General features: G+C 49.0%; 2 protein-coding genes across 4 annotated transcripts in view; one reads left to right on the top strand and one right to left on the bottom strand.

Moving 5' to 3' along the window:
* Window positions 1–9,666, top strand: part of Rfc1 (replication factor C subunit 1) — a 74,411-nt gene extending 64,745 nt beyond the window's left edge. For both annotated transcript variants that reach the window (XM_028882232.2, XM_028882231.2), the window contains exons 22-25: window positions 2,327–2,472; window positions 5,102–5,315; window positions 6,696–6,887; window positions 8,388–9,666. In XM_028882232.2, coding sequence (XP_028738065.1) covers window positions 2,327–2,472; window positions 5,102–5,315; window positions 6,696–6,887; window positions 8,388–8,471 — 636 coding nt within the window. In that variant the 3' untranslated portion in view covers window positions 8,472–9,666. The remainder of the gene's footprint in view (window positions 1–2,326; window positions 2,473–5,101; window positions 5,316–6,695; window positions 6,888–8,387) is intronic.
* A 525-nt stretch (window positions 9,667–10,191) lies between these two features.
* The window catches only part of Wdr19 (WD repeat domain 19), a 67,012-nt gene continuing 51,639 nt past the window's right edge, over window positions 10,192–25,564 (bottom strand). For both annotated transcript variants that reach the window (XM_028882229.2, XM_028882230.2), the window contains 10 exons: window positions 25,077–25,145; window positions 23,058–23,135; window positions 21,834–21,930; window positions 20,701–20,825; window positions 17,559–17,640; window positions 16,669–16,819; window positions 14,471–14,594; window positions 13,349–13,425; window positions 12,888–13,012; window positions 10,192–10,620 (listed from right to left, as the gene is read on the bottom strand). In XM_028882229.2, coding sequence (XP_028738062.1) covers window positions 12,901–13,012; window positions 13,349–13,425; window positions 14,471–14,594; window positions 16,669–16,819; window positions 17,559–17,640; window positions 20,701–20,825; window positions 21,834–21,930; window positions 23,058–23,135; window positions 25,077–25,145 — 915 coding nt within the window. In that variant the 3' untranslated portion in view covers window positions 10,192–10,620; window positions 12,888–12,900. The remainder of the gene's footprint in view (window positions 10,621–12,887; window positions 13,013–13,348; window positions 13,426–14,470; window positions 14,595–16,668; window positions 16,820–17,558; window positions 17,641–20,700; window positions 20,826–21,833; window positions 21,931–23,057; window positions 23,136–25,076; window positions 25,146–25,564) is intronic.

Here is a 25,564-nt window from a genome sequence, read left to right as displayed (position 1 = left end):
TTGTCTGAGGAACAAACACGGTTTCCAGAAAACTGCCCTCTCTGTTCTATTGTTTAAGTCCTGAGCTGTGGCGCTCTGGTTAGCCTGGATTCATTCCGTAACCAGGCTGTTCTCAGACTTGTGGCTGCCCTGTGTTGGTCTCTCCAGGTGAATATCACCACACCCGACCTTCTCTCAATTGTACCCATACATTTGCTTGAAAATCAAAACAGCTCAGATCTTTTTATTTTTATAAAACTGGTACAAAAAAAGTTTTCATTCCTTAGTAATTGTACATTTGAGATTTTATCTTAAAGAAGTAATTTTAAGCACAGAAACAGCACTATATCAAACTGTTCTCCAAGCATGAGTTTTGATAGGAAAACACCGCAGGAAGCTCTCGTGCCCAGCTCCAGGGTGGTTCACAGAGATTAGCTAAGGAAAACTTGTGAGTAAATATTAGACCAAGACAGGATACAATGTTTATGGAAAGTTTAGTTCAAGCCTTCAGAAAACTGAAACGCTGGCCAGAGAAGACGTCTGAAGTCACACCACCCCTCCCCTTTGCCTCTTCCTGGTGGCAGTTTAGTGTGTTCTCACCTCGCCAGTTCACACTCTCATCGCGTTGTGCCTTCGCTTGCTCATGTTGAAGGTGACCACATTCCCCTTATGGCAGGGAAAGGATGGGTCATGGAGGTTGGCTGGTCAAGGCTGCAAGGTGACCTGAGACCGTTTTAGACCAGGGTGGGTTGCAGTCTCTCTGTTTTCATTCCCTTCCTCTTCTCTCCACTTCACCTCTGTGCACTGGTGTCTGTGTGTGTGCGCACAAATCTGTGTGGAGGCCAGAGGCCAACCTTGGGAATTAGTCATCAGGTGCTGTCTACCTGGGTTTTTGTTTGTTTTGTTTTGTTTGGTTGTGTTTTGAGCAGGGTCTTACTGTGTAGCCTTGGTTGGCCTGGAGCTCTCTTTATAGATGAGACTGTCCCTGAACTCAGAGAGATCTGCCTGTTATACCTTCTAAGTGCTGGGATTAAAGGTGTGCACTGCTATACTTAGTTTTTTTTTCTTGTGTGTGTGTGTATACACATGCATGTGGCTGTGTGTGTGTGTGTAAGCCAGAAGAGGGCATCGAATCCCCTGGAGCTGGAGTTAGAGGTGGCTGTGAGCCACACCACTAGTTGTGCTGGGAACTGAACTTGTGTCCTCGGAAGAACAATAAGCACTTTTTTTTTTTTCAAGAGAGGGTTTCTTTTGTAGCCCAGGCTGTCCTGGAACTCACAGAGATCTGCCTGCTTCTGCCTCCTGAGTGCTGGGATTAAAGGCATGTGCCACCATGCCTGGCCAGTAAGTGCTCTTACCTGTTGAGTTATCTCTCCAGCTCGTCCGTCCGTCCGACCATCCATCCATCCATCCATCTATAGTAGATGACTGACTGACTGACTGACTGACGTCTGTCTGTCTGTCTGTCTGTCTGTCTCTCTCTGTGTGGCTACGTGCCTACAAGTGCCGGTACCCAGGGAGGCAAGTCTGTTGGACCTTCCTGGAACTGGTGTTAGAGGCAGCCCAGTGTGGGCGCTAAGAACTAAACCAGGGTCCTCTGGAAGAGCACTAAGTGTTGTTAATGACTGAGCCATCTCTCCAGCCCCCAGGTAATAGAGCTGGGGTCTCTTGATGGCCTGGAGCTTGATTAGGCTACAGTGGCTGGTCCCTGAGTCCCCAGGATCCTCTTGTCTCCTCTCCAGTGTTGGGGTTACAAGCCTGCATTACAATGCCTGGCTTCTCCATGGCTGTTGGGATCTAACTCAGGTCCTCATGCTGGGCTGGCAAGCACTTTACTGAACTCTCTGCCCAGTCTCTATTCTGTTGTTTTCTAGGGGAGAAGCTTCCCATACCTGTGATTAGGACAGGGAAGGGGTGCCGTAATCAGGCACTGGGCCATTACTTCATCCGTAGACTGCCAGTCCACTTTTGAGTGCTATAATGCACTGACCACAAACTGGGTAAAACGTAAAGAAAAGTTTCTTGAGCTCACAGTTTTGGGAGATGAGGAGCCTGTGTCTGGTGATGGCCTCCTTGCTTAAAGAGTGCTGAGGTGGTAGAGTGTATCATGGCGGAAGGTGGACGTGTACTTGATCTCTCTTTCTCTTATAGAGCATCCAGCATTCACTTAGGAGAGCTCCATTGTAGTGACTTTCCCTATTCCAAATCACTTTGCAGTGACCCCACCTTCAAAGTTGGGTTAAGTTTCCACCTCTTCATACCTCCCAATGGGGAGGAGAGCTGCTAAAGAAATAACTTTATACCAAATTTAAATTCTGGACTATGTTTGATTTCCCCCCTCTCCCAGGCCATTTATGCCAGTGTTCTTCCTGGAGAGTTGATGAGGGGCTATATGACTCAGTTTCCCTCCTTCCCAAGCTGGCTGGGGAAGTACTCCTCCACGGGCAAACATGATCGGATCGTTCAGGACCTAGCCTTGCACATGAGTCTCAGGTAAGTGAATTAGTGCATCCCTGTTACTTTGGTGGTAGGTGCATTAGCTCTACTCCGTAAGGATAGTACGCGCTTGAAGATGGCTTGAAGTTTGAGGTTTGACGGTATTGCTCATCAGCTAAATGATCCTGGATAAGTTCCTGCCATTTGGCCTGAATCCTATCCTCTGATGTCAGCATGAAACTTTAAAAAAAAAAAAAACAAAAAACACAGACAAATGGCAGTTGTGTCCTGATTTAAGGGACTTTTTTTTTTTTTTTTTTGGTTTTTTCGAGACAGGGTTTCTCTGTGTAGCTTTGCGCCTTTCCTGGAGCTCACTTGGTAGCCCAGGCTGGCCTCGAACTCACAGAGATCCGCCTGCCTCTGCCGCCCGAATGCTAGGATTAAAGGCGTGTGCCACCACCGCCCGGCTGGGACATTTTTTAAAACCATCTGAGGTCTGCTATTTTTTGTTGTTACTGGAAGCGTGTCTGTTTAGTGGTATAACACTGCTCTTCAGAATAGTTAATATGAAGAAACAGCTTCTACCTGTTTTACTAGAAAGCTGACCCAGTCCTGTCTGAGATAGGGACACAAGTTGGCACACGCAGGAGTGTCATTATCTGCCACTCAGATAATGAAGGTGAATACACTTGGGAATGTTTAAAGTTCAAAAGTACTCGAGTTTGTCACAGTTTATTAATATTTATAAGCTTTTACAGTGTGAAAGATCTGCTTATGCCCACGAAGGCTGCTGAAGAATCCCATTTCCATTTCTGGCCCGGCTGTTACTGCTGGATCCGGATCCACCCTGGCCACTGTGTAAAGGCGAGGCAGTTCCTGGCCTGGGAAGTTTCGGTTCCCCTAAATTCCCTCGTGCGACCTCATGGCAAGAGTCCTGTTCCACCCCAGCTGTCTGTTGCTGCTCTAACACAGAATGATTAAAACCACCGGAAGTTTCTGTCTCCCTGAGGGGTTCTCTGGGTAGGCACAGTGCCGTCCCCAGGTCCTTATAAAACGGAGGCTGCTCTGTCAGAGTCAGGGAGATCTGGAGGACTGTTCTGTGGCATGGGAGATGGGGAGCCCCCAGGCTGTTTGGGGCTCGCTGGGATTGCCAGTGTCACTTCCACACCCAGCCTGGGGTCTTCGAGCTTGAAGTACCTGGGATGATATTGCTGGGCTAGAGGCAATTGTAAAAATTTAGAATGGTGGCATTACAAATATTATTTTGCTCAGTTTTTTACTTTAAGGGAGTGCCAGTATTTGGGAGAGGAAAAAGTCATTTCTTTATTTTTTGGGTTTTTTTTTTTTTGAGACAGGGTCTCTGTATAGCCCTGGCTGGGTCGGAACTCACTCTGTAGACCAGGCTGGCCTTGAACTTACAGAGATTCGCCTGCCTCTGCCTCTGGAGTACTGGGACTAAAGGGTTGTGCCACCACGCCAGCCCAGAAAGTTAATTCCTGATAACATTCTAGTTCTCAGCAGCCCAGAACCTGTTTCCCTGCTTCCTCTGGATGGCATAGACTATTCCCAGCTTGGCAAGCACATGCTCTGCAGTTGTTGGGTTTAGGAAAACCCTGCCCTGGGAGACTCAGAGTGTAGACATGAGGAAGTGCACAGGAGGTGTTCATGTACAGTTTTGTCTGGTACAGTCAGACCTAAGAGTCACACACCCACTCCTGCAGGACTGGCACTAACGTAGGAAATCTCACTGCTGTTTCCGATGCCTTTAGTGTTTGGGGCTGGGAATGACGTGCTGATACATACGGCTGTGGGAAGGCTAAGCACAGAGACACAGTTGTTAGGGTGTTCGATGGAGTCAGATGGAGTAGAACCAGTGTTTGCTTGGCTGTCAGAGCACAGACGTGGAAAACTGCCTTGGAGCAGAGTGGGTGGAGTGCTGGGTGTCCCAGGGCCCTGTTAACGGCAGGCGGCCCACCGAACATTATTAGACTTGGACCGGCAGTGTAGGGTGGATGCATAGGAACACATAGCTAACTTACAAGTTCTGGTTTATTGGTTAAGTTACAATGCTTATTGAAATTTATATCTGTGTAACCCTGTCTGGCCTGGAGCTCTCCATGTAGACCAGGCCAGGGCAGCCTTGAATTCCTGGAGAGATCTTCCCGCCTCTTCTTCTAGAGCACTGGAGTCAAAGGCATGCACCACCATACCTGGCCAAAACCTTTTCCCATTTCAGGTCATCGATTCTGTGACTTGAATTCTGTGTCTGTTTTTAGTGCCTCATTTTGAATACAGTGTTCTGCTAGATGTTGAAGGAGCTGCTATTGGTCGGTTGATGATGTGTGTCCGTCTGCATGCTAGAGTGCTTGTGGAGGTCCAAGGATAGAGTTGGTCCTCTCCTTCCCTTGGAGGTCCTGGGGTCCAGCTCAGGTCATCAGCTTGCATGGCAAGTGCCTACGCCCACTGAGCCATCTGGCCGCCCTAAGAGCTGTTTCTCTAAGGACAAAATACTGTTCATTAAAAGGATCTGTGAAATAATTTACATGTTTTAAAATAATTACATGTTGAAAAGATAAAAAGCCTTGGAACTGTGCCTGGTTGACTGGTGGTGATGATCTAAAGTGGGGGGTTGGTAATGGGGTGCCATCGAAACGATTGAAAAATGAAGATGTGTGTCCTGTTTCAGAACTTACTCCAGCAAAAGGACAGTGAACATGGATTACCTGTCACACATCAGAGATGCCCTTGTGCGACCCTTGGCCTCACAAGGGGTAGAAGGAGTTCAGCATGTTGTCACACTTATGGACACATACTATTTGATGAGAGAAGACTTTGAGAATATCATGGAAGTTAGCAGCTGGGGTGGCCAGCCCAGTCCCTTTTCCAGGCTGGATCCCAAGGTGAGATGCACACACACACACACACACACACACACACACACACACCCCGCCCACGGTTGCTGGTAATGAGCATGCTGTCCAGCAGTGCTTGAGGGGTGTTCTGTTTGCTTTGGACAGTTGGTTCCGCCTCCCTGAATCTTCGCTGCCTTTCTGGCCTGTGCTTTCCAGAGACGGTATTTCAGGCTAGTGCTCAGAGAAGACTGCAGGATCCGACACTCCAGTTTGTATTTTTCACCTTGACCCCAAGTTGAGGGAAAACAGGAGGGCAGGTGTAAGGTGCAAATGCAGATGTGCTCTTGATGGGAGGGGATGAGCCTGGGGCAAACGTGAGGTGGTGGTGTAGGGTAGAAAACCATGAACGGGGTTAGGGCCGGAGGGTCTTTATAAAGTTTGTCTTCTACTTTTCCCTTCCCTTTCTTTCCTTTCCTCTCTTTCCCCCTCCTTTTCCTGTTTAGTCCAGACTGGCCCCGAACTCCTGATGCTCCTGCCTTAATTTCCAGGCTTCTGGGATGATAGGCCTGTGCCCCTCTTCTTCCTTCCTGAGTCTACTTGCTGGCCCGGTATTTGTTCCACTGGTGCTCTCCCATGAACACTAGCGATGGAACATGACCTCTGCGTGCGTTCAGGGATGCAGCTTTAGAAGACAGTCTCTGTGACTTGTCCTCTCTAGAGTTGACTTAACGGCATCAGTTTCCTGTTAGAGCAGTCATCCACTGTCGGGATGCCGACTGTTTGAAGCTGGAAGGAAGCTAAGGTTACCAAAGTTACTTAGTACTCTGATAGTAAAGATGAACGGACTGGTGTTCCTTTCCCAGAACTAGAAATCGAGCCTAGAACCTTCTGTGTACCAGACGTGGACTCTGACTGCCGAGGTCTCTCTCCAGCTCCTTTTAAACTTTGTTTTGTTTTTGTTTTTTGAGACAGGGTTTCTCCATGTAGATTTTGTTTCTATCCTGGATCTGGCTTTGTAGACCAGGCTGGCCTCGAACTCACAGAGATCCTCCTGGCTCTGCCTCCCAAGTGCTGGGATTAAAGGTGTGTGCCACTACACCTGGCTTAACCACTGACTCTTATTTTTTTTTTTTTTTTGAACTGTGGGCTCAAAATTCTCAAATAAATAAACCATAAAAAATCAATGCCATGAGCTGGGGATGTAGCTCAGTGGTGGGGTTGTCTAGTGTGCACAAGGCTTACACCGGCTCTCTAGTAACACATGGACACCAGATGTCTCTAGAGAGACTGAATAGACTTCATCTCTATTATGTATGTAACTGTTTTGCAAATAGTTTAAAGGGATTTCCTCCGTTTCTCAAAACTTCAGCTTAACTGATGTTAATGAATTGTCCAGCACTCAGGTAACCACTTCCCTCTGTATTTCAGGTGAAAGCAGCCTTCACAAGAGCTTATAACAAGGAGGTCCATCTGACCCCATACTCACTTCAGGTAGTAAAGACATCGAGACTCAGCACAGGCCCTGCACTGGATTCTGAATACCATGAAGAGTTACAAGAAGAAGACAGTCAGTCTGATGAGAAAGAGCAGGATGCAATAGAGACCGATGCCATGATCAAGGTAGTGTATGCAGCTATGGACAGGGTACCTCCAAGGAGAGGACCTTTTCCTCTGGGTAATGTGCCTTGGGAGTACTGAGGTCTGTTCCACATGTAGCAGGGTAAGCTGAAAATAACAATTCTGTCTTGCTCATTGTAATTGAAGGTGATGGGATGCGTTTTATTTACACACACACACACACACACACACACACACACACACACACACAATTATTTTTTAAAATCCATTCATCCATCCATCCATCCATTTTTATGTTTTTTTCAAGACAGGTTTCTCTGTGTAGCCCTGAGTATCCTGGAACTTGCTCTGTAGACCAGGCAGGTCCTGAACTCAGAGATCCTCCTGCCTCTGTCTCCCAAGTGCTGGGATTAAAGGTGTGCACCACCATACCTTGCAATTTCATTTTTATAAAGTAAACTTATGGTAGTGGAAGTGCCAATCAGCAAGAACATAGGCCATCATTGTGATGGTCATGGTCATGTGCACTGTAAGAACATAGGCCATTGTAGTGACGGTCATGTGCACTATAAGAACATGTGTGTTGAATGTGTGCATGTGTGTGTGTGCTTCTGTTTCTGTCTACCTTAGTTTTTGAGACAGGGTCTCTCCCTGAACTTGGAGCTTGCCGCTCTGGCTGGATGGCTAGCCAGTGAGTCCTCAGATGTACGTGCTGTGTTCCCCCACTCCCTAGCACTGAGGTTAGAGAAGTGTGCTCCCTGCCATACCCTGCTTCGTGTGTGTGTGGAGGGTCTCAGCTCAGGCCTTCAAGCTTGGGCAGCAAGTGTGTACCCACCGAGTGGTCATCACCCCTGCCCAGAGTACTGTTTATACTTACTTGGTGACTGGTGTATGCTTTCATATCACAGGGGCATCTTACAGCATAAACAGAAAAACGTTTTAAACAAACCTGTTGCTCACTTCCGTTATTTGCCTGTAAGGATTTCTCTGAGAAAAACTTGGTAATTTGTCTTTGCTGGTAACAATTTGAATGAGGCACGGAAGCAGCCAGCTGTTCACAGCTGCCAAGGCGAAGGGTGCAGCCTTCTCTCCTGCACCGAGTGTGCGGTTCTGACTCCTCCTGGGCTGCGTGTCGTCTGTAGGAACAGGCCCTTTGCAGCTGAACTGGTTCCCTCTCTCCCTGTCTCTCCCCTCATCACAAAGCGAGTATGCTTAGATCCTCCATGAGAGGCTAAAAGGGAAGGAAGTTCGTCACGTAGACGTTGCCATATCTGTCAGCCGCCATTATTCTGTCCATTATTCAGGCTTTCCTAAGAACACCGAGTTCTGAGTGCAGGAAACTGCCTTAGACGGGGCGCACCTTAGTTCTAGGTCTGAGTCGGTGTCCTCTGCGCTGCCACCTCTCAAGGCTCTAAGAGGAGGCGTGGTTGGTGCCCTGGGGGCAGCGGTAGAGACCTGTGACCTTGGGATTCTAATTAAATTGTGGGCAAAGATTATGCTGTCGTTTCGTTTACCCACCGTTTGTGTTTTTCTCCTCCACAGAAAAAGACAAGATCTTCAAAGCCTTCAAAACCAGAAAAAGACAAGGAGTCCAAAAAAGGAAAAGGAAGAAGCTGGAAGAAATGAAACTGTTATTCAGTTCCAATAGCTGCTTTTCACTTACCCTCTCGACTAGTCCAGCTGGTCCAGAGAACGGAAGCCTTACCTTTGCCAGAGTAACCATGTGTAGACAGTGGGGTGGGTGGCCTGCTGGTCCCCTTACAAAGGACGGTACAGCTAGACGGTCGGACTAGCCAGCTCTCACGCACCTCTTTGAGAGGTGCAGAGGACTGCCCCAGCCCTGCACTGTCCCTGCCCACCGATTAGATTGCTGGGATCCAGGGTGACTGTAGACTCAATACTCAGTCCCCACACAGGCTTTGGAGCCAGCCGGATGTTAGTTAACCATAGCCAGTCTGGGCAGTGGAACAGAGGCAGCCTTGTAGCTTAAGTTTCTCCTAATGGCCTTTAAGAGGACCAGTGCTGATTTTTTTTTTTTTAAAAAAACATGGTAGTTCTTATTTTATGGTGAAATTCTGTAAATAAACCTTAATACAAAGCAGCCACCACCTGGAGCTGAGCACTCTTGGTCCATTTTCAGGTATCTTGCAGAGTATGAATCAGGAACCAAATGTCCATGTAATGCATGGATCATTCTTAAGATTGGCATCTTGTACAGCCAGGTGTTAAGCTGGTATGTTCCTTTCCTGGTTACTTTGGTTAGATTAAAACATCCGGCAAACCCTGTGACTTGAGGGTCTGCAGGTGAGGAGCTAGAATCCCAGCATCCCTTTGCACTGACCATGTTGCTGCTGTAGTCTCAGAGGCCTCTTGGCTAGTCGGGTGTGCAGACACTGGACTGCCACACATTCCTGTCTTCCTGCAGTCTCAGCCTTCGGGGGAAACCATAGCGTCCAGGATGGGGCAGATTCACAGGCTGGTCCATTATGGCTGGAGGTACTGTCCGTGATGGAGTTCATATCCCTACTGAAGTTTCCAATGTATCTAGAACTGTGCTTGTGGAAGGACCCTGGGGCCATTGATGTAACCTGGCCTTTAGGTGTTTAACTGTTTTTAAATCAGCAAGTGCGCAGAGGACCATGCTGCCTCTGTGAGGTATATGCCAAAAAGAATATAAGGACCGTGCTCTGCCCGGAGGATGCATGGCCTTGTTGGGAGAGGAGACAAAGTCCTGGAGACATTGCAAGTGTAATAACGAGTGTGAAAAAGTGTGTTTCCTGGAAATGGGTTCATTATGGAAATAAACTGCCCTGAAGCCTGAGCCTCCGAGTCCTGCCCTCACTTCTCTGTTGACACTTGGCTGCTGCACGGACGGTTTCCTCACTAGAGGAGACTCGTGTGCACATTCATCCATACAAGTCAGGCCTCCTCAGACGGACAGACATTCCAGGAAAGGCCCAGTCTTCTGCTTGCTTTCAGAACAAAAAAGTGGTGTTTCCTTATTTAATATAGCTACAATTTCAATTATGAGTGCTGTGAGCAAGCTGTAAAGAGTTTCTTTTCGAGTGTTGACCTGTTGAAGTTATAAACAAATGACTTCCTGACGTTCTAGAATGAGTGTGCTCACAAGTGAAAGCTGAGGCCTGTAAATCCCAGAATACAATGGGCTTGGCTTCACACATGCCAGGTGGCTGTGACTCTTCCTCAGTGGGGTGAGGAGGTAACGGGAGGCTTAGGACTGGTGACCTCTCCTCAAGGTGTACTGCTTAGTGAGCCCCCAAGAAGACATGTTTCCGGGGAAACCAAAGGAGTTAATTTCACAGTAGGAATTCCATCAGCAGCAGAATGAGCAGACAGATACTATGTTTATTCACTTTGTAAAGAGGATTGTCTTTGGTGTTTTGTTCAAGGGACAGACCCTGCAGTGTTCTGTCTGTCCTGGCCAGACTTTATAAGGCTCCAAGCCACGCTCTCTCTATACAAATCCAGGAAAATGTTACAAATCTAGTCAACAATTTTATTTTAAAGGAGATAAATAAAAAAAATTATTAGAAAACTGGGTATTTACAATGAATACACTATTAACGTGTGGAGTGCGCTGTGCAGGACTTCGCAGAGGAAACACACAAAGTTCAGTACAGAGCAGGTTGTCACTGCGGAAGCGGGATGTGCTGGGCTCTTTGATCTTTCCGTATCCAGGGAGGATCAGTCTCCAGGGCTGCCAGGGGTGGGCACAGCCTCCTGAGGGGAGATGCCATCTACTCAGGAGCACCGTCTAAGAAAGGGACAAACATATGCCTTTAGGAAGCTCTCAGGTGGCCTGCCTTTAATAAAGCTGTATTTCCTGACATTTCCGGAGCCCAGGAGCCCTACGGACAGACATACAGCATTGAGCTTCCTGAGCACAGCTCACGGCAGGCTGGTGGGAGTGCTGATGGAGCCCCCTACTGTGAGGGATGTGCACATGCCCAGGATGCCCAGCGGGCTGTGGAGATGAAACAGGTAGGTTCCGTCTCTGAGGGAAGTTGGGGAGCAGTAGCAAAGGAGACCCCACCATGGCAGTGTGTAATCCCAACATGGCTGATAACGCCACAGTTTAGGTTTCTATCATGTATCGCATACCATGATGCAAGGACAGGATCTGGAGAGAGCCTGGGAGCTTTCTTGACAAGGCTCCACTTTTAGAGGTGGTAAAGACACGCAAAGGTGTGAATTTGAGACAAAATGTAATAAGCAGCTAACCACCTAGAGGTATTAGAAAGCAACCCAGGTAGCAGCCGGAGGATGTCATCTTCTGAAAGAATCTGCTGGGTTAGATTCAGGGCCATGTGTCTGTCTGCACCCGAGAGTAAGTCCCTGAGGCAGGGGGATGGCTAGAAACCACGTCATGATGAGTTTATCCCCTGAATAAAAGTTGATTTTATTTTATCATATAGCCTACTAAATGGGATAAAGGGAGAAACCTTTATCCTCACACAGTTAATTGACAAAATTGAACATTCAGAAAACTAAGAAAAAACTAATTAGACTGGAGGTTTTTCTTTAAAAAAACATCCTAATAGAAAAGGTTAGTGAGGGATGGTGTGGCAAGCCTTTAATCCTAAGACTTGGGAGAGGCAGGAGGATCACTGCAAGTTCAAGGCCAGCTTGATTTGTAGGAAAACCCTGTTTCAAAACTAAGGGCCTGTGAGATGGCTCTTTGGGTAAAGGGGTCCTGGTGACCCGAGCTTGGCATTTTTGTGCCTTGAAAAGATAGCAAGAAAGTGAAGAAGCCCACAGAGAAAGTAGCTGCAAACAGTACACCCTGAAGCTTGCATCTAGATGTAGATTATAGAGTCAACTCTTAGAAGTCACACAGGGCAATCCAACTCAACCTGGGCTAAGACCCGAGGGCTGCACAAATGGCCGACAAGCACCCCGAAGGATGATCTACACAGTGTTAGAATATCCATGAAACTGGACCCAGGTGGCACGCTGCAGCACACTCACTGGAAATGGACAGAATACTCGGTTTCAGTGAGGATGTGGGGAAGCTATGTACGCTGCTGGGCCTAAAATGCTGCCGCCCTGTGAAAACAGCCCCATGGTTCAGGAACGGCAAAAAGGCCAATGAGGTGGATGGAAGCAGGCTGAGGCTAGCTCCAAGCCTGTATGCGTGTGACTGAGACCTAGAATTCCATTTTAACCAGGGCAAGTTCAAGATGTTCTATTAGGGTTGTGGTGGTTTGAAAAATGACCCCCATAGGGAGCGGCACTATTAGGAGGCGTGGCTTTACTGGCGTAGGTGTTGCTTTGGAGGAAGTGTGTCACAAGGTGGGCAATGAAGGTAAAGCTCGAGCTACACTCATGGGACAGTTGCTTCTGCTGCCTTTGGATCAAGATGTAGAGCTCTCGGCTCCTCAGCACCACATCTGCCTGCACGCCACCATGTCCCGCCATGATGATAATGGACTGAACCTCTGACTGTAAGCCGCCACCCCAAGTAAATGTTCTCCTTTATAAGAGTTGTCGTGGTCATGGTGTCTCTTCACAGCAATAGAAACCCTAAGAGGGAGGTGACCTCTCTCTCCCTCCCCCTGTAGTAAAAGCTCTTGATATTTAGCAGGTTTTGGCTTCCTAACTACATTCCTCTGCCTCCCTCCTGTGTGTGACCCTGTGAGCAAAAATCCTTGTCCCTGGAATGAGGTAGAGGAGTGTCTGTGTAGCTTTGTGTGGCCAAAGTGAGACTTCAGAAAAGAAACTGAGACTTCAAAATCTCTGGAAGTCAGACTTTGTACGGCAAATAGTCAACTAGCTGGCTTAAGGGCCTGTTAAGAAGAACTCCATGTAGTTTGATAAAATACAGTCTCGTTAGAATTCATGATGCTTGGCTAAATAACCACGTGGGAAACCATATGACTTGCACCTTAACATTGAAATAAGTAAGTTCGTTGTCCACTGAACTCTGACAATTACGTTCTACACAAAAAGGAGTTGTTGCCAACACGAAGAGTTAAGCCGCGGCCCCTGGGCTGGAAGGAGTGTGCACGGCGGGGTCCTTACCTGGGCCGGCTGCTCACTGGTCCGTCTCCGTCCGCAGGTACTGGGTGCAGTCGGAAATTTTCTTCAGCTGACTGAAGTTTAATCTTTCTGAGCACATGGGACATGTGCTTTCACTGTTTAGTAAGCTGTTTGGGGAGACAAATGCAGAGTAAATTCAATATGTAATTAACATGTCTTTATCTTCGGGTTAAGCTAATGAGAAAATCAGCCACCTGCCGCACCTCTGCACCCCCACGCCCCCACACCTCTTAACGCATCCATCCACTGAGGAGGGATAAGGACTCGGGGTCATTCAAGAGGCCCTGGGGGAGGATGCTCTCAGAGGTCGCGAGAGGTTCTTCCAAGAATACAGATGTGGGTCTTTAGGAATACAGAGTGAGGAGCCCTCACAGGGGAGGATGGAGGACAAGCGGCCTGTTTCCGGACCCAGCTCTGTGACCGGGGAAAGGACAGACACTCACATCTTGAATTCTGAGTACAGCGCAGGGAAGCCACAGTGCGGGCACATTGTCCAGTCGTCTTTCAACATGTGTCGGCCCTGGAGACGGAAGAGTGACGTTTAGCATCTCAGAAACACTGAGCAAACCACAGCCGAGGACAGGCTCTGACTTAGGACACTACCGCCACTTCTTGCAGGGGGCAGCTGTCTAGAAAGATGCAGCCAAGGGCTACAGCTGGGCTTGACTTAGCAGATTCAGGTGTAAAGATGGACTAAACTTCGGCTTTTTCTTTCAGTATGTGATTTTTTTTATTTATTTATTTATTTATTTATTTATTTATTTATTTATTTATTTATTTATTTATTTTTTTTTTTTTTGGGTTTTCGAGATAGGGTTTCTCTGTGTAGCTTTGCGCCTTTCCTGGAACTCACTCTGTAGCCCAGGCTGGCCTCAAACTCACAGAGATCTGCCTGCCTCTGCCTCCCGAGTGCTGGGATTAAAGACGTGCGCCACCACCGCCCGGCCAATAATGTGAATTTATCTGTCTTCAAAGTATAGTTTATGGTAGCCAAGGAATGAACAAATTTGACATTTTAGTTTTCTGATAGTAAGTCTTTTTGGAGGATGGGGTTTTGCGAAAGGGCTTCTCTCTGTAGCCCTGGCTGTTCTGGATCTCGCTCTGTAGACCAAGCTGGCCTCGAACTCACAGATATCCACCTGCCTCTGCCTCCCGAGTGTTGGAAAAAGGCGTGCGGCACCATTGCCCGGCCCAATAGGTCTTAATGGCAGAAATAAACTACGAGTTATGAACGCCATAGTAAGGCAGGTAGGTGTGGCATCTCACCAATGCAGCTGACCTCAGGACAAAGGTACCCAGGCGAGCCTACCAGGAGAGGCAGACTGCACCGTGCTACGAGGCCAGTAGAGAGCAGAAAAAGCACGTGAGCGCACAGCCCTCGACTGCTGAGTGGGAGGTGCCTAGCTCTGGAGAGGTCTTCCCCTGTGCGCTCTGAACCTCACCTGCTGACCGTGGGCTTTCATGCTGATGTTCTGGAAACTGAGTCAGGATAGTGTCCATGGTGCAGGACACGTGGGTGTATCAACTATTCCGGAGGAAAGGGACCTTGGTATGGAGACACTTACTGTCGCAATGCAGTAGGGGATGTTGTTCTTACAGCCGGGACAGAGCAGCTCACACTCCGGGAGAAGAAACTGGCAGAATGGGCACGGGGTTGTGACCTCTTCTGTCTCGGACGTATCCGGTCTCCTGGAGAAAGCGTCACATGTCATTCACAAACACCACTTGACTCCCTGTAACGTGGTGAGCACGGAAGCGGCACTGTCTGGAAAGAACTAGTTCTTCACAGGCCCAGCTCCACCCCAGCTCCCTGGCAGCCGGGCCCAGGGCCTGGGAAGACGAAGCGCACTCGGCCCGGCCAGGCAGCTCCAGCCGGCGTTCACAAGCGCTGCGCTGCACTGGTGTGACGGGAGTGAGTGTGGGATTCCCATCTCCCTCCCGTGGAACTCAAGTAAAGGCCACCCAGCACCGCTCTGACAGACACTGCTGGGCTAGTGGGCATGTCCTAATTCTGTGACATCCAATGTGGTGGCGTGAGCCACACGGAGCTTTGTAGTTCAAAGGACGACGTTTTAAAGGTTATTCTGTTTTCACATGTAAGCCACTGGTGACTAGCACATAGCCACAGGCCAGTCCTGTTGTGTGGGTTAGAGAAAGGTCAGTCCAGGCTCAGCGCTGGTCAGTGTGGCACGAGAGCCATCTGTCCATCTGTCCATCTTGCAGTCACATTTCCCCCTAGTGCTCTCTACACTGGAAGTGTCCCTGGGTCAGACTGACTTGGTTTGAGGCCACTTAGGTTGACCGGTCTTTAGAAAAGGTGTGCTCCTGCAGCCTCGACCAGCCTCAAAGCTCTGCCGTGGTGTAGGTAGCTCCTGCCTTGATTAGCATTTGTGTTGGCAAATTTTTTTTTTTTTTTTTTGGTTTTTCGAGACAGGGTTTCTCCTGTGTAGCTTTGCGCCTTTCTTGGAGCTCACTTGGTAGCCCAGGCTGGCCTTGAACTCACAGAGATCCGCCTGGCTCTGCCTCCCGAGTGCTGGGATTAAAGGCGTGCGCCACCTGGCCTGTGTTATGTCAACTTGACACAAGCTAGAGTCACTGGAGAGGAGGGAAAACCAATTGAGAAAGTTCCTCTATAAGATTGGGCTGTAGAGCCAGGTGGTGGTGGTGGTGGCAGTGGCGGCGGCGGCGGCGGCGGCGGCGGCGGCGCACACCTTTAATCCCAGCACTCGGGAGGCAGAGCCAGGAGGATCTCTGTGAGTTCGAGGCCAGCCTGGTCTACAGAGTGAGATACAGGAAAGGCGCAAAGCTACACAGAGAAACCCTGTCTCAAAAAACAAAACAAAACAAAACAAAAGATTGGGCTATAGACAAACATGTAGCTATTTTCTTAATTGATTGATGGGGAGGGCCCAGCCCACTGTGGGTGGGGCCACCCCTGGGCTGGTGGTCCTGGGTTCTGTAAGAAAGCAGGCTGAGCAAGCCCTAGGGAACAAGCCAGTAGGCAGCATGCCTCCCTGGCCTCTGGCTCCTGCCTCCAGGTTCCTGCCCTGTTTGAGTTCCTGACTTCCTTCACTAAACATTTACGGAAGTGGAAGTGTAAGCCGAATAAATCCTTTCTCTCTTGCTTTTTGGTCATGGGGTTCCATTATAGCCACGGTAACCCTAACTGGGACAGCACTAAGTCCCACTGGCTTCTGTTACCAGTGAGTCATTCTGCCTGGTTGGGTCGAGGGTCCTCTAGGTATAATGTCACTACTCTGATTAAGTAGTGAATAGCTGCTGAGTTTTCCTTCTGCAAATTCAAGTGATGTTTTCTACGTCTTATGTCTAGGATTCAGTGTCCCCACAAAAGGCAGCCATGTTCCCCAGTGCCAGCACTGTCCAGAGAGGGCCTATGGGGAGTGTTGATCATGGAGGCTCTGCCTTTATCAATGAACTGACCACTGGCAGACTCAAAGTCTGAATGATGACTGGGGATTTCGAACCGTGGATGCTCAGCTCACTCTCTTTTCCTTTTTATTTAGCTTGGGACTCCAGCCTGCATTCAGGGCACAAAAGTCTCTGGAGGCATCCATATACACATACCCAAAGGTGTGTCTCCTAGGTGACTCTAAATTCAGTCAAGTTGATAGCAGCAGTTAGTCATCACACCCCGCCCTTCCCCCACCCACTTTTTTTCAGTAAGCCCGTGTAAATTAGAAGCCCCATCTGAAAAACACCCTAAAGGTGTGACTGGACAGTAGAAATGGCTACGTCTGCCCACCTGACCATGGCCTCGATTTTCTTCTTGTACTTGGCATCAATCTTGTTTCGGTATTCAGGCCTCATGAGCATGGCTGCAAAGCTGAAAGCAGAGTTCTTCAGGCCTGCCCTGTGGCACTCGATCACAGTAGACGTCAGGATGGGCACGATGTCTGCGGGACACCCCGGGAGCAGAAAGGAGACATGTCTCAGAAACAAACCGAGCGAGAACAAGGTGGTGAATTCCTACATGGGCCAAGTGTGGCCCTCTGACTTTTGTATGGCTCACGATCTGAGAATGGTTTTTACATTTTTTTTTTTTTTTTTTGAGCTGAGGATCAAACCCAGGGCCTTGTGCTTGCTAGGCAAGTGCTCTACCACTGAGCTAAATCCCCAAACCCCGGTTTTTACATTTTTAAATGGCTGAAGGAAATAACAAAGTATTATTTTGTGACATGTTAAAACTGTCTGAGGATGAGATCTCTATATCCAGAAATTAAAGTTCTATTAGGACCCAGCCCTACCCATTCATTTACATATTGTTCCCACCAAATGGTGGCAGAATAGTTGTGACAGACCAAATGGCTTACGATGTTAACATCTGGCTCTTTAGAGCAAGTCTGTTGACACCTGTCACACTGAATGGTGAAGTCTGTTCATTTAAGAATGTTAGGATGACAGGAGACGGAGAGACAGGAGCTTTCCCAGAAGCCAGGCTTGCAAGCAGTAGTTTCTGGGAGAAGTATCAAATTCTGGGGTGGCCTTGGGGACCCCAGCCTACCACTTCCTGGAACTGTTGTGGAGATAAATGATCTGACCACACAGGGAGCTGCGAACATGCCTGGTTGGGGGAGGGTGCGCCTCAACACTGAGGTCCCAGTGTGCACAGAGCTCTGGTGGGACAGGACTTACGAGATGGGAACTTGCTGATGTTGTTGGCTACGCGGATGAGCATGCGCGCCCCCTTCATATGGTCTCCATTCTTAACATGAATCTGAAATAAATGATGTCTTTCATTCTTGCAGCCTTATATAAGCTCCAATCCACGCTTTCTTTCCCCAAACAGTTCATTGCTTGTGGCCCAGACACGACTGAGCTGAGATTCCCAAGCCTTGTCTTGTTCCTGCCATGGGGGCTCTGCTTCCTATGTCCTCCTCCAACATGGCACCTGGCACCACGGCTCTGTCCTATGTCCTCCTCCAACATGGCACCTGGCACCACGGCTCTGTCCTATGTCCTCCTCTAACATGGCACCTGACACCATGGCTCTGTCCTATGTCCTCCTCCAACATGGCACCTGACATCATAACTATGCTCAGTATTGTATTCTGCCTTGGGACACTAGGTAAATCCCCGGGCCACCTTTTACCGGCCTCTGTGGGTTAATGGGTTGTCTGAGACCTGAGTGCCGAGTGAGTCAAAGTCTGGGAGGGAAGAGAAGGGCAGCTTGTGAAAGAGGTGAGTCCAGCCTGGGCTGGGAGGTTGAAAGTGAGGCCAGTATGCATGGGGTTTGGGAAGCAAGGAGGGCTGAGGCTAGGTGGGATGAGGTTGTGGCAGGCAGACACCCAGACTCAAAGCCACAAAGAGACGGTGACAATTTTACATCCATTTCTTCAGCCTTGACAGGATTAAACTGTTTTTGTTTGTCTTTTGTCTTTTTTTTGGTTTTTCAACACAGGGTTTCTCTATGAAGCCCTGGCTGTCCTGGAACCCACTCTGTAGCCCAGGCTGGCCTCAAACTCAGGGATCCGCCTGCCTCTGCCTCCCAAGTGCTGGGACTAAGGGTGTGCACCACCACTGCCGGCCTTGTTTTGTTTTTTTTGAGACAGGGCCTCTCTATGTAGCCTTGGCTGTCCTCGAACTCACTATGTAGACCAGGCTGTCCTGGGATTCAAAGAGTTCCCCCTGCCTCTGCCTCCGAAGTGCTAGGATTCAAAGTGTGAGTCACCATGCTCAGCCCCACGGGTTAAGCGGGTTTGATACCACAGTCACCAGTTTAGGACGTCCTGGCAGCGCTTGATGCTACGAGAGACTGGCACAAAGGGGGAGTCCCATGGGTGCTCGGCCATTGAGGGGAGTAGAAGCCTGGCTCAGCATGGAAGGGACAGGTCCTGGGCAGCTGAGGGCCAGCTCTGCTTGGGCAGCTCCTTCCAGAACCTGCTCTTGCTTCTGCTCCATCCCCCACCACCTTGTTTTGAACCCTTTCCCACTTCTTTTTTTTTTTTTTTAAAGATTTATTTATTTATTATGTATACAGTGTTCTGCCTACGTGCCAGATCTCATTACAGATGGTTGTGAGCCACCGTGTGGGTGCTGGGAATTGAACTCAGGACCTCTTGAAGAGCAGCCAGTGCTCTTAACTGCTGAGCCATCTCGCCAGCCCCCTTCCCCACTTCTTATGCCTCCATTTTGCTGGGTTCTCACTCCTGAGCCGCTGACCTCCTCTGTCACGTCTGAAGCTGGGAACGGCCCCTCTGCCTCTCCAGCCCTCGGTCCTTTGGGTGCCCGGAAGGGAGGCATACACCCCCAGGGCTGGATGCTGGCATCTAAATGCCTACTCTTTATAATCAGTGTTTCGGGTCTGTGTAGTCTCCCATGGCTATGGAAGTCTGAAAATTAAAACTACATAAAGTTCAAAGTCCACGCTATCTGCTGGGTCAGCTCCATCCACCCAAGTGCTCCACAGCCAGACCCGGCGGTAGGGGACGGGGCACTCTACTGGTCAGCACAGACACGAACAGTTCCACCACTAGAAAGTTCTGCTGAACTGTGTTTAAGTAGCTGATAATCAGGATTTAAATCCTTTATAACTGGACTTTGTGAGGGGTCATCAAGGCTGAAGGAGCTCGCTGTACTGGACAGACAACTGTCTTAGCACACCACAGAGAGAACCCGACATCACTGACGTTTGGGGGAGGTCTGTCAACTGAAGCCCTAAGTGAATGACACACATATGCAGGGGCTGGGGAGATGGCTCAGCACACGCCAGTTCCGTCCCTGTACCAGTGGTGGGTGGATCTCACTGTAACTCCAGCTCCAGGGGATCCCATGCCCGTGGTTCCTGTGGGCACCACACTCATGTGCACACACCCATACACACATGGTTAAGGTGATAAAAATAGGTAAATTGTAAACAAAACAGAAGCCAGGCACGGTGGGTGCACGCTGTGATCCTAGCCCTGGAGATGGGAGGCAGAGGCAGGAAGATCGCCACAATTCAAAACCAGCCAGTTTTCCACGCTAAGTTCCAGGCCGGGCAGGAATAAACAGCATGACTCTGTCTTAAAACAAACAATAACCAAATCAAACCAAACCCCAGTACACCAGGATGGGATGCAGCTCAGAGGTACAGTGTTTGTCTATTATGCTGAGGCCCCGGGCTCAATCCCAATCTCCACATATACAAAAAAATACAAGCTGGGCGGTGGTGGCGCACGCCTTTAATCCCAGCACTCGGGAGGCAGAGGCAGGCGGATCTTTGTGAGTTCGAGGCCAGCCTGGGCTACCAAGTGAGTCCCAGGAAAGGTGCAAAGCTACACAGAGAAACCCTGTCTCGAAAAACCAAAAAAAAAAAAAAAAAAAAAAAAAAAAAAAATACAAAAACAAAAGCAACCAAACAGAAAGGCTCCAAATATACAAGTAGAAACAAACAGGCCAGCTTGCATGGGGAGAGAGATCCTGCGTCCGAAACAACAACAATACCAAGAACCAAAACATGGACAAATACACATGGCGGCGGCGGCGAAGTCTGCGGCGTCTCTCCTCCCACCTGAATGGCTTTAGAGCTCTGAAACCTCACAGCTCCCTCCCAGGAGGAAGCCGCTGCTGCTCGAAGCTTCAGGTTCTCCTCTCAGGAGTCACTACCGCAACTACTCACTTCCTGCCCTGTCTACACGGGGCAGCACTCTGGAGTCGGCCTACGCTGCTTTTGCTCCCCGAGAATACAGAGACGCAGGAGCTGGTTCCAATGCTTGGAGAGGCACCGCAAGGAAGCCCCGTCTGGAGCAGACCTGGCAGGTGAGACCCCACCCCACCCCACCCCTCCAGGCCTCACCCGCACGAGTATGTAGCTGTGCAAGATCATGAGGTTGGTCGCCATCTCCGAGGGGATTTTGATCTTCTGCGCTTTCAGTTCTGCGTACATACTGAAGAGAACGTCATGCGCGTTCCGGTAGTTTCCTTGGAAAGAGAGCAGAGGGGTGTCACTGCAGAAGACGCGACCCTCGCCTCACAACGCGTTTGTGAATCACGTTACGAACAGCATTTCACACATATGGCGATGTAACAGCTTTTCTATTTTTGTTGATGGTAATGACAGCCAGTGAGTCACTCTGGGAAAAAAGGGTGGTGCCTTAGAGGTGACCCCCAAAGTGTGCTGAATCCCGAGTCCTTCAAGTCCAGCCTCCTCCTCAGGCCCATGGTTAGCTTCCTCTGGAGCTCGGTGAGGATGCCAGGGTTTCTAAAACCTCAAGCCCAACACCCCCAGGCCACACCCCAGGCCACCAAAGGGGATGGGTGCCGCAGCTCTGTGGCAGGATATCTAGTTATGTGTGAGGTGCCGTCCCCAGAACCACAAAACCAGAGCCCTCAAAGGCAGGGAGATCCAGTGAACATTCCGAGGCAGAGGCTCACAGCCCGCCACCTCCTCAGCCCTTCTTGGCCTCGCCCGTGGCACCGTCTCCTCATGCCTTGCTCTCTGGTCCTTCACCCCGGTCATCACCATCCTCATCTCCATCCTCCATCTCTGCCCACACCTTGTTCCTAGGAAGCCCTCGTCCTTTCCGGCTATATTCCTCTCTAGTCTCATTTGTCACCCTGAATAACAACTCTGAACTCAATTTCTTTCTCTTCTAATCACGAATCTCACGGGCAGAACTTTGGCCCAGTTCTCTCTGGGTCCCGAGCTCCCAGAATGCAGTTACAGAGAAGAAACTGATCAGCAAGAGAAGGCCTCAGCACGGTTACCCACATGCCCTGGGATGGGGAATGATTTTTCCTTCTTTGAATCCTAGAAAAGGCCATCTGCTTGGTCCTCTGGGGTCAGAGCAAGCCTAGGCTAGAATCTAGCTCCTCTCTCCTGGGCTCTATTCCATTACCTGCAGCTCGGTGTAAAGCACTGTCCCCGCATGGGCAGGGCCCTGGCTTGATCCCCAGCACCCCCGAAGCCCGTCCGAGTTAGGGACGCACCTGCAGACTGCTCTTCGCGGGCGATGATGATGGCGGTCCGGGCGGCCTCACGGTACTGTTTGAGCGCCATGTACAAGCGGAACAGGTACTTGGCATCCTGGTGCACAAAACCATTAGTGAAACATCACTTTCTCCATTAGCCAAGGGGGAGAAACACTTCTAAGTGTGCCTTTCAGTCGAGACCACGTTCAGCTCCCAGTACCAGAGGGGACATTTTAAAAAGCCAGCGGGCACAGCTTACTCTGCGCGGGAACTTATTCTAAGCGGTTAGGAAACTGACGAAACCTTCAGACCTCCCCGGTCCTCATTCTGTGGACGGTAAGTGAACCCAGGGAGAGGGACAGCGAGGCTCTGGAGCAGTGACCAGGATGCATTCTACTCCTGACCCCGCTCCACACAGCCTCTCCGGGGATGGGGAATGGACATCTTAACACTGATATAAGTCTTCTCGGATTATAATTCCCCTTAACCGTTTCCACCGATTGCAAACGGAGGCTGTTTCTCTCTGTACTTGGGGCTGGTGTCCAGTTTATTAAAATTAGTGGCCCTAATGGGAGCAGTGTGAGACGGCACACGAGGGACTGTGTCTTCTGACAAGTCACCCAAGCCCCTCTGGGTCTCAGTGCCTTTATCTGGATGATAAGGGCGATGGGTGCAGAGACTCGGTCTCTTCCCTACCGTGAGGGGATGGCTGCCTCTCCACACCAGTGGCTAGAGTCTGTCACAGCAGATGGCTTCCAACATGGAGGCGGAGGAGGAGGACAAAGGGCTCTGGGCACTTCCTAAGACATCACATCTGTCCTCATCAAGATGGAGCAGGTGGATCTCTTTAGTAACATGCGGGGGCCATGGATTCTGGCAGATGCTCTTAGCCTCGACCTTACAGTGATTTACACTTACATCTAATATGACTTTATATTAATTCTCCAGTGTACAAATATGAATAAACACTGTCATTTTTAGGGCTCATTGCTAAGTCAACAGTTTCGATGATTGCTTTACACGGTGTCTAGAATAAACAGAACTGTGGCAGTTTAGAAAAAACTGTGGTTGGGAGGGCGGTTCCGCCAAAGGGCGTGGCTGTTGGGCAGGGCCCCAGTCAGAGTGGCATTCGTGCATCCTCTGATGTGGGTGTGGCTACTTTCAGGGTGACAGTCTGCAAAGGCATGGCAGGTCATAAGAGGACAGGTCAGGCCGAGGCATGAACCCCAGAGAGCCCCGTACCTTCGGCATGCCGTCACTCTCCCCCATCAGATGGTCTATCAGCTGATTGGTCAGAAGCTCGTCTTTGGCCTGGCCCACCTGGTTCACAGGAGAGAAACCCCGTTAAATCCTGCATCTTAAACTCAGCAGGGATGGGGAGTGAGGGCAGAGCAGAAGAGCAAACAACTTTCTGCTAAGGAAATGGAATAAAAAACACCTAAGAATTAAAAACACCAAGTAAATGACTTGAAATACAATTTAGTGCCGAGTCCTTTTTCATTGGTTTATAGTCTTCCTCAATGAAATTGCATCCTTAGAAGCTGTAGTTTTTCTTAGCTGCTTGTAACAAAGTATGACCTTTTCCTTTGTATACACAGAGAATGTACTTCTTGGGTGTTTCAATAAGATAATTAAGGGTCTCAGCAGTTAAGAGCATCTGCTGCTCTTCCAGAGGACCTAGCTTCAGGGGATCCAACACCTTCTGGCTTCCATGGGTTCCTTCCCCCACATACACATAAATAAATTTTACACACACACACACACACACACACACACACACACACCCCAGGGGCTGGAGTGATGGCTCAGCAGTTAAGAACTGAGTTCAATTCCCAGCACCCATATGACCACCGGGAACTCCAGTCCTGGGGGATCAAATGATCTCTTCTGGCCTCCACAGGTGCTGCAGAAATGTAGTACACAGACATACGTGCAGGCAAAACACCCATACACATTAAAATAAAAACAAAAACACCCACTGTCACCAATACCGCCACCAAAACCTCTCAAGATTAGTGACCAACATACTTTTCGAACAGCTCCATATCTTGAGCATACGTGCTGTGTCTTAGGCAGGCTGAACATTGTAATCTGAGAATCTGAACTCAGATGTGTGTGTGTGTGTGTGTGTGTGTGTGTGTATGCATGCCTGTGGGTAGAGGCCAATGGAAGATGTTGGGTTTCTTCTACTGTTCTCACATTATGTTTTGGGACAGGGTCTCTCACTGAGCCCAAACCTGCCACTTCAGCCAGGCTGGCTGTCTAGCAAGCTCCTGGGATCCTCCCACCCTCACCTCCAGGGTTGGTGTTACAGGCACATGTGACCATGCTTGGCTTTTATGTGAGTTCTGGGGATTTGAACTCAGGTCCTTGCCTTCACAGCAAGGACTCTTACCCACTGAGCCACCTCCCTCGACCCTGAAAATGGAAACTTTTAAAGCACCAACATGATGCTCAAAGAGTTTCCAATTTGGAAGCCTTTCAACTTCAGAGTGAGGGAACTTTCTGGCAAGCTCGAATAATCAGTGTGAGAGAACTACACCAGTGTGGGTTTATGGGAAATGGAGTAGCATTTTCCAAACTGACTACGAGAAATTTCTACTTAAAGGAGGACCCACAAGGTCTTCTCTTTACCTAAGGTAGTGTGTCCTGATGTGAAAGGATAGGTCTTGTTTGCTTTAATAATTCAGGAAAGAGGGTGGGGATGGGAATAGATTGTGTGTTGACAGCTGTCAAAGTTAGACCATGGCTACAGGAGTAGGATGTTGTATGGGTTGGTGAAGTTTTGCATATATTTGGAAGTTTCTGGGTTTGTTTTGTTTGTTTGTTTGTTTTGTTTTGTTTCTTTGTTTCTTTTTTTGAGACAGGGTTTCTCTGTGTTGTTGCCCTGGCTGTCCTAGAACTCGATTTGTAGACCAGGCTGGCCTTGAACTCAGAGATCTGCCTGCCTCTGCCTCCTGAGTGCTGGGATTAAAGGTGTGCACCACCACCTCTGTTTGGTTTTAAGACAGGGGTGTCATGTAGCCCAGGCTGACCTCTAACCCACTATGTAGCAGAGGATAACCCTGAATCTTCCTATCTCCACCTCCTGGGATTACAGGCATGTGCCACCAAACAGTTCTGGGGATTAAACCCAGGGCTCCCTGAATATACTCTACCAATGAGCTACATTCTTGGCTCCTGGAAAGGTCTTCAGAAATTAAAACAAACACTAAATAAACTATTAGCACTCTTCGAAGTTCCAATTCAGAATTTACTTACAGTTTCAATGGCCATCTCTATTGCCACATTGTCTTCTGAGCTTGGGCATTTCAGGAAGTGCTTTAGTGCCTAAAAGGAGAGATGGACAGCAGCTAAAAACCATCAGGCTGTCTGTGTGCACTGGGCAAATCAGCTTTAACACACAGAGACCAAATGTGGACGTGCCGTGATCTCAACCAGGGCTCTGCACAGTTCCGGGCCTTTTGCCTCTGTTCTCTGGTGACAGTGTGTTACTAGGCAGCCCTGGCTGGCCCGGAACTCATCATGCAGACTAGGCTGTGACCTTACCGAGACCCACCTGCCTCTGTCTCCTGAGTTCCGGGATTAGAGGTGTGCACCACCACCCTGACAGATTCACTTCAAAAGCTGGGTCTAGTTCTAAAACATGGATAGATCCAGAGAACCTTCTAAAGAACCAAGTTCTGATTAATGAGATAAAATGAAAATGTAAAATGAGTTCTTTTCCTTAGGAAGATTTAATTATTTTA

This window comes from Peromyscus leucopus, chromosome 10 (genome assembly GCF_004664715.2).
Source record: "Peromyscus leucopus breed LL Stock chromosome 10, UCI_PerLeu_2.1, whole genome shotgun sequence".
Classification (NCBI taxonomy): domain Eukaryota; kingdom Metazoa; phylum Chordata; class Mammalia; order Rodentia; family Cricetidae; genus Peromyscus; species Peromyscus leucopus.
This window is presented reverse-complemented; position numbering and strand designations above follow the sequence as displayed.